The sequence below is a fragment of the Acomys russatus genome, chromosome 18 (assembly GCF_903995435.1).
Source record: "Acomys russatus chromosome 18, mAcoRus1.1, whole genome shotgun sequence".
In the NCBI taxonomy this organism is placed as follows: Eukaryota; Metazoa; Chordata; class Mammalia; order Rodentia; family Muridae; genus Acomys; species Acomys russatus.
The window spans coordinates 61,151,660-61,163,908 of NC_067154.1; the positions used below are offsets into that span (position 1 = coordinate 61,151,660).

General features: G+C 46.9%; 1 protein-coding gene across 1 annotated transcript in view; it reads right to left on the reverse strand.

Annotated features, from left to right (window-relative positions):
• Nucleotides 1-12,249, reverse strand: part of Slc15a1 (solute carrier family 15 member 1) — a 44,733-nt gene that overhangs the window by 13,783 nt on the left and 18,701 nt on the right. Inside the window, exons 6-14 of the mRNA XM_051160986.1 lie at nt 8,134-8,233; nt 7,332-7,422; nt 5,892-5,975; nt 3,971-4,053; nt 2,694-2,780; nt 2,186-2,275; nt 428-472; nt 284-316; nt 111-199 (exon numbers count right to left, since the gene is read on the reverse strand). Coding sequence (XP_051016943.1) covers nt 111-199; nt 284-316; nt 428-472; nt 2,186-2,275; nt 2,694-2,780; nt 3,971-4,053; nt 5,892-5,975; nt 7,332-7,422; nt 8,134-8,233 — 702 coding nt within the window. The remainder of the gene's footprint in view (nt 1-110; nt 200-283; nt 317-427; nt 473-2,185; nt 2,276-2,693; nt 2,781-3,970; nt 4,054-5,891; nt 5,976-7,331; nt 7,423-8,133; nt 8,234-12,249) is intronic.

Below are 12,249 nucleotides of genomic sequence, written 5' to 3' on the forward strand. Positions count from 1 at the left end.
TCAATCCCCATCATTTTGGTACAAACTTCTGGAAGCTTCTGGAAGCAGACCATTTGCAAAAGCCCTGGGCCAACAGCATCTCAATCGACCCAAGTCAAGCAGCTACCTACGTGAAATTTAAGCCACATTTTGCAATAAGAGGGTACACCACAGCGTCCACGATGGGGACCATGATTACAATCAGGATGGCATTCACCGTCTGGAGAGGAAGCGGAGAGGGGCCGTTAACACCATCTCAAGGAGCACCTGGGCCTCAGAGAGTGACCTGCGTGCTTTCTCCTACCTGCATCTGGTCCGGCTGGATTTCAATTGTTCCCTAAAAGAGAGGAGGCAAAAATATCACTAAAAAACAAAGCCTTGAAAGGCAAGGAGAAAGGGGACCAAGGGGCTAAAGCCAGGAAGTGGTGACCAGGACAGGCCAACTTACAATCTTCCCTGACATGGTCGTTGCCTGCAGTGTCCATCTGGAGCCCTGAGGAATGAACACATTGATTGTGTCACAGGGAGGAGGTGGGGTGTGGAGTGTGTGACATGGCTTCTTAGGATGTAATAATGCACCACTGAGCCTTCTAAAACAGTACTGAGACATTATAGGATTTGAGGTCATCATAAACATCTAATTGGCCTCTCGGCTCCGTCACAATACTAGGAAGACAGAAACCAGAGGTACAGCGGCAAATCAAACTCTTCCCTGGGATGCATGGAGGACCTCTCAGATAGGGCTGTCCTCAAGGGACACAAAAGCACAAGGTACCACCCCTCAGGGCGAGCGCATCAGGGCACCATGTCCTCGGTATGCTGCTGTCAGTATCTAGCACATTACAATTGTAAAGAACCACCGTTTGAGAGCCAGGGAGGGTGGTTAAATGCTTCTCTGTAAAGACAGCAGTGGCCTTCAACCTGGGCAGCCTAATTGCAGTTCATCTGTTTCTTCTCTAGTGTAATGAGTTTTTGGAAGACTAAATGCCTATTGGATCAATATAAACCCATCCGCTCCATGTGGAAGGCGTCAGGGAAAGTGGTAGGCCTGCCCTGTTTGAGGTCTTAGTATGTACAGTCACTGAGGACTTTGCATGCAACGTCCAACTTGGGCCTCACAGCAGAGGTGGGTGACCAGGACAAGCTTGTGCAGAAGGGTTCTATGTTCTTAGCCTGCATCACCCAGCTACCAGTGACACCTATATTTCAAGTGCAAGTCTGGCCCCACTTAGAGGTCTTAGCCAATAGCCAATCCTCAAGGTGGCTCGCTGGCCCTTAGGAGGCCACTCTGTACTCCGTACTACAGACTAGGAGACATCCATGTTCAAATGTTTTCCAAGACATCGCCTAGCTGGCCACTGACGCTGTCTGTACAGGGACACACACCCGTTCACAGCCTCTAGAAGCAACAGTACCTTCCTGCTCTGATGAGTGAGTATTGTGCACTGGGTTGTGCAGGGCACTGGAGTGTGTTTCCTGCGACGGCATCATGTCTACGCACTAACTGGACTCAGGTTATAATCATATCAATAAAGAACATAAAGTTGAGGGGCTTGGGGTGGGGCAGCTGGAAGGAGGTGACGGTGGATCACTAGGATTGGAATACATTGATTAAGTGCATGAATGTTTCAACAATTAAAAAGAAAGAACAAGTCTGGTCTGGTCAGGACCTGCTTCAAGCGGCAGGACTGGAGCACGGCCATTTACAGCCCTGGATGGGACCTGTAGTTCAAGTGTTGCATTTTCAAGTGGGAGATTTGGTTTTGTTTGTTTGTTTTGTGATGTGTTGCAAGACAGGGTTTCTCTGTGTAGCCCTGGCTGTCCTGGACTCGCTTTGTAGACCAGGCTGCCTCTGCCTCCCTGAGGGCTGGGATTACAGCCGTGCGCCGCCACTGTGCCCAGCTAAAGTGGGAGATTTGAACCAAGCCCCTCTTGACTAGAACATTCCACAAATCTCTTCGAAGGCTTCCGCCATGCTGGGTCAGCAGGGCAAGCTCTCTCTGCCCTCGATTCTGACTGGGCGGTGAGAAAATCTCCCCGGGGTCCTCTACAGAGACAAACCTCATTTTCTTCACTGACTCACAAGTGTGCATGGTAACCTTAGGGAAAACATTTTAACCGATAAACCCAAATAAGATGCAACAGTTAAATCGGCCAAGTACAAGAAGAAACCGGAAGGAAACGCTCTCAGGAGCTGAACTTTTACCTGCTGATCGAACAAGGCCCAGAACATGGGGAGTGGAATGTACAGAAACATCACTCTTGTGACCATCTTGATCTGTGAGATGAGCCGCTCCTGCAGGGGCACAAATCAGGCGGGGCTGGGCCAGCAGCAGCTGCTGCTCCGTAGCCAAGGAGGGATGGTCGCATCTAGAGACAGGCTGGGAGGCGATTATTCAGTCGGAAGAGCATGACCACAGGCTTCTTGAGGAAACCAGAACGTTCTAACCAAGTGGGGACTGGGGGAGAAGAGCTATTTCGGAGGCCAGGTACCAGAGCTTACTAGTCTCAAGGTCACTGGCACCTCAGCTCTCTGCTGTTCATACCAGAGCTCACGGTGACAGCCATTGCACGCGCATGGCCATCTCCAGGTGCTATTGAGTGCGAGCAGGGCTCGGCTGGGACTGTGGGCCATGTAGCTAACACTCCACTGTGCTCTCTGCGCACGCCCATTTCCTGGAGCAGCCAGGGCCACTGTGGCCGGAATGACTTACGTCGTATTTCTCTTTAGCCCAGTCCAGCCAGTGTTCCCTCTTGGGATATGCTTTACTTCGGTGCCTAAACCTGTTTTTGATGGCAAACTGAAGGAAGGAGAAAAAATAAATTTAAAAAGGGAATCAACTACCCCAGAAAACAACAGTTCAATGAATCCTCTTTTAATGGACAAACACGGGAGGAAAATGAGAGAAAAAGCACTTCCTGTGCCCCCTCCCTTTGCCAAGACAGGGTTTCTCTGTGTAGCCTCGGCTGTCCTGGACTCACTTTGTAGACCAGGCTGGTCTCGAACTCACAGAGATCCACCTGCCTCTGCCTCCAGAGTACTGGGATTACAGGCGTGTGTGATGTGTGAAAAGCCACTTTTTTTTTTTTTAGAGAAATAAAAAAATTAATCTCTATTCTCAGGTATTTCCCACAAGTATACCAGGAAATGTGATCATATTGACCACCCATTTCTCCCCCCAAGTCTTTTTTTTTTAATTTAATTGATTTATTCAGATTACATCTCAATTGTTATCCCCTCACTTGTATATGCCCACCCTTACCCCCACCCCACCCCCGGCCCTTTCCTCCCTCCCTCTTTCATCCTATTCCCCTCCCCTAGGTCTGTGACAGAAGGGGACATCCTCCCCCATCATATGGTCACAGCCTATCAGGTCTCATCCTGGTAGCAAAACAGCATTTTTATCTAGTAGATACTAGCATAGCACATTTGCTGAAAGGTACAACGGGGCCCATTTCTCTATAGTCTTTTTCTAATTCAGATGCTTGAGTTGGTCCCATTGCCAGTTCTTCACCGTCCAGCCTGCTCCATAGAAATGTAACAAGACATTTGCACCTGTGTTTTCTAGCAGCCAATTAATAAGTAAAAAAAAAGTATGTAAACTCCCATTCCTCTACCCCCCAAGACAGGGCTTCTCGGTGGAGCCAGGGAACTTGCTCTATGGACCAGGCTGGCCTTGAGCTGCCTGCCTCTGCCTCCTGTATGATCATTCGTGCCTCTGCTGGGATTAAAGGTGCACGCCATCACCACCTGGCTCTGTTTGGTGAGTTTTATAAAGACAAAACCTCCAAGTACCCTAAAAAAAATAACCCTAAGGGGAAAACCAAAGCATTATTGAATTTTTCTTTTATAAATTGAATTTTTACTTAAAGACGGTAGAAGGTAGGGGAAAGTTCTGGAGTGATTCAGTGAGAAGGAGAGAGGGAGAGGTGGGGGGCGAGGGGAGGGGCGGGGGAGAGAAAGAAGGGGTGGGGTGGGGCGTGTACTCACACCAATGCACTTGGCCACTTTGCCCATGATGTTGCCCTGGGGCTGGAACTTCTTGTACATTCTACTGCCGAGGACGAACACAACTGCACGGGAGAAGAGGAGGTGTCATGCAGCGCCCAGCAGCGCTCCACCATTAAGAGATGCTCCTTGGCGGGCAGCGGGAGGTCTTCCAGAAGTGTTTCCCTCCCCACAGGTGAAGGCCTGCTTCTGATTCTAGAATCCTCCCTCTGAGGAGCGCCTGATGCCTCTAGACCCTCGGCTCGGCTACTCGCTCTTTAAAGGGAGACACAGGGCTGGTGCTCTCGCATGCCGTAGGAATATGTTATTCTTCAAAGACAGTGAGGGCAGTGCTAATATTTCTGGCTGCAATGACAAGAGGAATGTTCCTCTTTCTCTTAACACTCAGGAGAAAGAGACTAATTGGTTGAAAGGTTTTCTTAATCATAAAAGACAGAATCCTCACCCCACCCCACCCCCAGCCAGTGCGGAAGCAGTCCTATAATTAATTGCATCTGCAGCCAGTTTGATAAAAATGAGAGATCCTTTTCTTTCTTTCTTTCTTTTATTTTATTTTTTGTTGTTGTTGTTGGTTTTTTTTTTTCTGAGACAGGGTTTCTCTGTGTAGCCTTGGTTGTCCTGGTCTCACTTTGTAGACCAGGCTGGCCTTGAACTCACAGCGATCCACCTGCCTCTGCCTCCCGAGTGCTGGGATTAAAGGCATGCACCACCACCACTGCCCGGATGAGAGATCCTTTGCAATGAGGCTATTATTCTTTTGTGGAGCTTGTTACCAATAGGATCTTGTAAAAATGACCTGCAAAGACATTTTCTGCAGGTGACCCTACACTAGGTTTTTTCTGATTACCAAAAACCACAATTTTATAACTTCAGAGAATCATAAGTGCTTGCTGCCCCCTGTTGGGAAGGCCGAGGCTATGACAGCCACCTGCTTTCAGGGGTCTCACCAAGTTCTTACCTGTACTGTAGATTGCCCCTCATGGCTGGCTGGCTGGTGCTCACGCCCAAAGCCTGACAAACAGGCTGAGTCAGCACTTCCTTCTGCCAGCTACGATTTTAACCTTTGAGCTTTTTGACAATCCAAAGCCTAATTCAGGCATAGAGATTTCTAGAAGAGCTGTATATGCCTGTGGTCTTAGATAGTTCCTAAGATGGTGTAGATGCTTTTTCTCAAGAGTAACTTAATCAGACCTGAAGTGCCATTTTCTACCCAGAGCTCAGAAGAGAAGCAAGGGCACTCAGAAGATTCTGCCATATTTCAAGAATGATGAGAGAGGACATGCTCAGAGGGTGCGTGGACAACACGCAAAACCAAAGAAGGCGCCATGAGACTGAATGAACCGTGGCTGGTCTTCCTCACACTGTCAACTTAGCATCTCAGGTCATCTCTTCGTGTTTCCTTAAAGATGCTCAGAACTAATGACAGGTCACAGAGCCCAGATTCTATTATCTATCTCTCTTCTACCATCTATCTAGGACCTATCTCTCTCTCTCTCTCTCTCTCTCTCTCTCTCTCTCTCTCTCTCTATCATCTGTATCTATCTATCTATTATCTATCTATCTATCTGTCTGTCTGTCTGTCTATCTATCTATCTACCACTTTATCTTTTTATCCATCTACCTATCATCTATCTATCTACCATCTATCCAGTATTTATCTACCATCTATCAATTATCTATCAATAATCTTTAGTTCAATCATCCATCCATCTATCAATCATCTATCTATCTATCTATCTATCTATCTATTTATCTGCCTCCTGAAAACAGAGGGGTGTTTCTGTGGAGGAAGGGGAGCATCAGGGAAGATGAGGAAGGGCTGAGACAGGCAGTGGGGAAGCGAACATGATGAAGATACAATGATAACGACGGGCTTGTGTCAGCTCAGTTGATTTCTACTCACTTAGGGCAACAGCCATGAGAGCTGCCGGAACCCCAAAGGCCAGTGGGTAACAAGCTTGTTGACTGTGGATTCCACACTGTTGAACTGAGGAGAAATAATAATAAAATGCACCATGTTTTTGCTAATGTATACATTATTCCCATTTCTAAACAGCCCTCACTCAGCATACCGTATTGTTTTTACTTAATGCTCTGGACTCAGCTGCTTACCTTAATGATGCCATTGCCAGCTGAGCAAGCTCTCTCCACAGGCCCCCTCCCGCTCTGTGTGTGTTGGAGTGCACTTAGAGCTCAGAAGATGACTTTCAGGATTAAGTTCTCTCTTTCCAGTATGTGGGTCCAGGAATCAAACTCAGGTCATCAGGATCTGCTAATTCTTTACCAGCTTGGCTGCCCCTACTCTGTGAGTGTTCTAACTAGTGGAGACAAACTTGACTGGGCGCTCTGGGCCTCAGTGAGTTAAAGCAAATGCACTTCCGTTCACTGCTGCACGTGTCCTGCCAGCATGGAGCTACTCATCATAAGGTAAAGGGGGGCCCGGACAGTGACTACTTTAGGTGTCTCCCCCACTCCACCTTCACAGGGGAAACAATCCGCTCTAAACAGTGGGTATGTGCAGGCTCCTGGATCTGACCCATACTGTGCCACCCTCAGACTCAGGGCAAGGAAAGAAATCCAGGCTTGGCAAAGGCAATGGAAGATCCATCCCAGAAACACTTTCAGGAAGGGCTGGAGTCCACAGGGATTTTGGTCTTGTCTTCAGCTAGAAACCTCACAGCACTCTGTCAATCAAATCCTTGCTTGAGTGGATTGTAACGGCTTCCCAGTTCTCCACTGACGAAGTGATGGAAACCTCACCACACACTCAGTTTACTATGTCTTCCCAACTCACTGAAACACCACGGGGGAGCGAGGAGTAAAGGCCAAAGGTCACCCATAATCCAGTATATGTCCTCCCGAGCAGTGTTGTGGGTGAGGCGATATCTTTCCCCACGGAAAAGGTCTAATACTGAAATCCATGTGTGCGAAGGATGATGGGCAGTCTTCCTCAGAATAAGGGAATCAAGAGAGGTTGGAAGTGGGTAAAACATGGAAGAAAGACATTTTCCACGTAGGTTTTGAGAGCTCTTCCAGCAAGTGTGGCAGCTGGGCCGTCAGAGGACAGAGGGTCAAGACGAAACCAACAGGTCAAGGACTAAGCTTTTTGCTTTGAGACAGGGTCTCACTGCATAGCTCTGGCTGGGCGGAAGCTCGTGTGTAGAGCAGGCTGGCTTCTGCCTCACAGGGACCCACCTGCCCCTGCCTCTGCCTCCTCAGTGTTATGATTAAAGGTGCATGTGCACCGCCATGTCTGGAAGACGGCTTTTTTTTTTTTTTTTTAAAACCTGACTGTTACATAATTAGAAAGAGAAAACCCAAGTTCTTCCTTGATGGTCCTTACCTCTAAGTATGGGTGTGACGATGGTGGAGATCAGGCTTCCAGCATTGATAGCCAAATAAAAGATGGAAAAGAACCTGTTTCTCTGTTTCTCCTATCATGAAAGGGACAGAGTTAGCTTATGACAGCTTGCCTGGGAATTGTGGGAGACTAGGGGCTCGGAGCGCCTCTGACTGAGTCTGTCAATATCCTACTTTCTTTCTTTCTTTTTTTGCTATTTTTTATAAATTTATTCAGATTACATCTCAATTGTTATCACTTGTATCCTCCTGTTCCTCCCTCCCCCCCCTCTTCACCCTATTCCCCTCCCCTAGGTCTATGACTGAGGGGACCTCCTCCCCCACCATATGGTCACAGCCTATCAAGTCTCATCCTGGTAGCCTGCTTATCCTTCCTCTGAGTGCCACCAGGCAACCCCACCAAGGGGAAGTGGTCAAATTTGGGGCACCAGAGTTCATGTCAGAGTCAGTCTCTGCTCTCCACTCAATTGTGGAGAATGTCCTGTCCATTGGCTAGATCTGAATAGGGGTTCAATGTTTACTGCATGTATTGTCCTTAGTTGGTGCAGTAGCTTGAGCAGACCCCCTGGGTCCAGATCCACCCATCATGATGTTCTTCTTGTAGGTTTCTAGAACCCTCTGGATCCTTCTATTTCCCTATTCTCCCGTACTTCTCTCACCTACTTTCTCACCTACTTTCAAGTATCCTGAAAAAGAATAGGACAGAGACGGGACTCGCGCTCCGGGGCCTCGGCCACTAGGGGGTGTCAGTCGTGGCCGGGCTCCCGCGGAGTTCACGTTCTTACCTGACCCTCTTCAAACTGATCTCCCCCAAAAGCGGACACGCAGGGCTTGATTCCTCCGGTGCCGAGGGCGATGAGGGCCAGGCCGATCATGGACAGTGCTCTGGGGAAAGGAGTGGTTTAAGGCCAAGGTCCTCAGGAAGGACCGTGCCGCCCCCTGTAGTGTCCTTGCAAAGGACTGAGTGCAGCAGCAAGCGTGCAGAGGCTCAGCCTCAGGGAGAAGGAAGGGCCTAAGAACACAGGCTGAGTGTCGAATGAAAACTGAACACCATGGAGTTCCAGTCACCATTTTTTTAAAAATTATTTATCATCTATGAAATTGAAAATAGTTGGAAATCTAAGCAAAGATTTGCTTATGAACTTTTTGGTAGCCTTGTCATTACTTTTTCTTTTCTTTCTTTTATTGTTGTTTTGAGACAGGGTTTCTCTGTGTAGCCTTGACTGTCCTGGACTCACTATGTAGACCAGGCTGGCCTGGAACTCACAGAGATCCGCCTGCCTCCCCCACCCCCCCCCCCACCAATACCCCTCCCCCGCCACCCCCATCCCCCCAGTGCTGGGATTACAGGCATGCGCCACTGTGCCTGGCTAGCCTCATCATTTCTAATGAAAGAGTGAGTACTGGAGATATTAGTTAAACAAGCAGGGGCCTGGCTTAGTGGTAGAGTAAAGGCCTAGTATGCTCAGCCCTGGTTCAGACACACAAATTCCAATCAAACAAGCATAAATCTTGTTTCAATCAAAGAGGACTCATAATAGTCATTTAATGACATTGAAAACATGATTTAATTGCAAAGCAGAGTATCTGTCTAGGCCCTGTGATTCTCTCCACTTGTTTACGAGGTGAAACAGGCTGGGAAGAAACAGAGCAAATCCTGTTAAGACCAGGTTGTGGGACTGAGGGTTATTTATCTTAATTTTATTTTTGATATTTTCCAGGCTATCAGGCATTTTACATCCTAACTTGAAAAAAAAAGTCATGGGGCAACAGGAAGTATTAGGACAAGGTATAATGACACATGTATGAAAATACCACCACAAAGCCCATTACTTTGAATGCTAACCTAAAAAATTTATTTAAAGGGGGAAAAGCATAGAATTTATGATTTTAGAGTTTTATTACGAGTTTGGCACTATACATCTGAAGTTTTATAAGAATTTATCCTGTATCTTCTTGGCTGCTAATGTTGCTTAAAATATGTAACAACAGAATGGGTAAGTCCGCTGTCTGACCTGGGGTTATTCCTTTTGGCTATCTTAGCTGGCCAGTAAGCCCCAGGGTCAGCCCGTGTCTGCTTCCCCAGGTCTGGGGTCACAGGTGCATGCTGCTGCCGTGCACACTCTTTTGGGTGTCAGGAATCTGAACTTAGGTTCTCAAGCTTGCATGGCAAGAACCGTCTCTCCAGCCCCGTACCCCTTCAGGCTTATCCGAGGTCACCTTGCTGTTTTGTGGGAGAGCTTGGCTCAGACCTGGTACTCTGGGCTGTCCGCTGTGCCCATAGCTGCCCCCTTCACCAACACTGCAGCTCTGGGCCCAGGCTCCAGGCAGGGATGACTGTAGCTACTAATTTAAATTTCAGTCATGTTTACAGCCCATAAGATGACTTACTCCTACGTTAAGAAGCTGAGGCATAAACAGGAAATAAAACCAATCTTTACACTTTCAAACAGATTTTAGGAGTTTTCAAAGACTTTGAAAAGAAAGCTTGGATATCTTAAAGAGACTTTGAACTTTCTGTGTTGCTTTGTTTTGGTTTTGTTGTCATTTTGAGACAAGGTCTCACTATGCACTTCTGCCTGTCTTGGAACTCATTATGTAGACCAGGCTGGCCTCCGACTCACAGGTACACCTGCCTCTGCTGCTGAGTGCTGAGATTAAAGGTGTGCACGTCAACGCCTGGAGAGAGCCTGAGCTTTTAAGAATTGACACTTTTAAAGACTGTGGGACTTAAAAAATTTAGAGTATTTTATATTGTAATGCTCATATAGATGTGTGATTTTTGGGCTGTACGGTGATATGTTTGTGTCAAATGGTCAAAGGGTCAAGTGTGTGTGTGTGTGTGTGTGTGTGTGTGTGTGTGTGTACAGATGTTTATAAGCAATATTTTTCATCACAGGTAAAAAGTAGAGACAAAGGCCTATAGATACATTAAAGTGGTATGCCCAATGATTCACCCATAAAGACATGGAGTTACACACATTGTGATATGGGTGGACCGTGAAAACCTATACCATGTGAAAGAAACTACACATAAAAGGTCACCTCATATATAATTCCATTTATATGAAATGTTCAAATAGGTAGACTCATAAAGAAAGGAAATAGAATGGGCAGTGCTAGGGGGAAGTGTCAGGGAGAATGGAGAGACTGTTCAGTCTGGGGAGCTTTTTGAGACATTAAGAGTGCTGTAAGCTAGATAGTTTGGTTGCACAAGTCTGAACACCCTACGTACGGCCCACGGAATTGTCCACTTTGAAAGGAGGAATTTTATGGTAGGTGGGGTATATCTCAATAAAACTGTTGTCTACAAAATATAAATCATATTCGACATCTGTGTTTTAAGCTGTTCAACAGTTTTCTCTGCTCTTAAATTCCAAAGCTTGGCCGTGGATGCAGCATGCTGGACCCTAGCACGTCCCCCTTGTCTGTGGACTCAGCCACTGACCCAGGATCTGCGGTTTGAGCAGGGTTTGCTATTTCCTACTGTAGAGCCCTGTTTGCTTGTTGGTGGTGGTTTTGTTTGTTTGTTTGTTTGTTGATGGGGGGGGTGTCCATTCCCTATGTAGCCAACAGGTTTTCCAGTGCATTCCTTTTATTTGTCTAAAATAGAAATCTCCTCCTCTGTACCCCTGGGCAACTGTATTGTTTCTTTTTTTTTCAGTATTACAGCGCAAATGAGCTGAGATTACTTTGTGCGCTTATGTGAGCATTTGTCTTTTGACTGTCCAGCCCGGACCCCTCTAATAATAAGCTCTCCCCATCTTAGGGAGAGCCTTCGCAGGTTATCACTCTTTATTATTATTATTTTTTACATATGCATTTATATTATTACACACATATAAAATAAACTACCTGCAGCGAGAAGAACCACAGAACAATCAGGAATTATATTGTTACCTTCATAGTGTTTTTGGCTGTTTGTATTTGGCAGCCTTGAAGTGAACATCTTTCCTATCTTGGTGAGTCTAAAATTCTGAATGTAAATCAATATTTATCATATCTCATCTTTATCTACTTAAAACATCTATCTAGACCTAAAAACATCTTAACCCCTAAACAAATAAGCTTAATTGTAAAACTAAACTGTCTGGTCTTCAACCCATCAGAGGCTTGAGAAGGATTAAAATTAATTACCTGAATAGATAGGAAGTGCAGGTTAGCAGCTTCCAAAATGAGAAAATGACAAAGACAGTTTGCTGCCTTGAACAGTCGCCCAAAACTCTCTATAACATTGGAGCATCATCTTCAGCCTTCTGTCCCAATATACCTGACAGACATATTTGTGAGGCAGGAGCTATTGAGGACTTGCTTACCCTGTCTTGGCAGAGTTTGGCCGTCAACTCTGCCTGCATCCACGCTTGCCCATTTTTAGGCAGAATTGGGGGTCAAGTGTTTTGGATGGTTTTATGTCAACTTGACACAGCTAGAGTCACTAGAGAGGAGGGGGCCTCAACTGAGAAAAACAGCCCCATGAGAATGGGCTGTGGCAGGCCTGTAGGGCATTGTCTTAACTAGTGATGGATGTGGGAGGGCCCAGCCCATTGTGGGTGGTGCCATCCTGGGCTGGTGGTCCTGGCTTCTATAAGAAAGCAGGCTGAGCAAGGCATGGGGAGCAAGCCAGTGAACAGCACCCCTCTACGGCCTCTGCGTCAGCTCCTGCCTCCAGGTCCCTGCCGTTTGAGCTCCTGCCCTGCCTTCAGTGATGGACGACGATGTGGAAGTGTATGCTGAATAAACCCTTGCCTCCCCAAGTTGCGTTGGGTCCTGGCGTTTCATCACAGCAATAGAAACCCTGACTAGGACAACAGTGATGCAGACATGTGACCCTGCACCTGGGAGGCCGATAAATTTCAGGGTGCATAGCTTGGGCTCTCTAGCAAGTTCTAGACCAGCCTGGG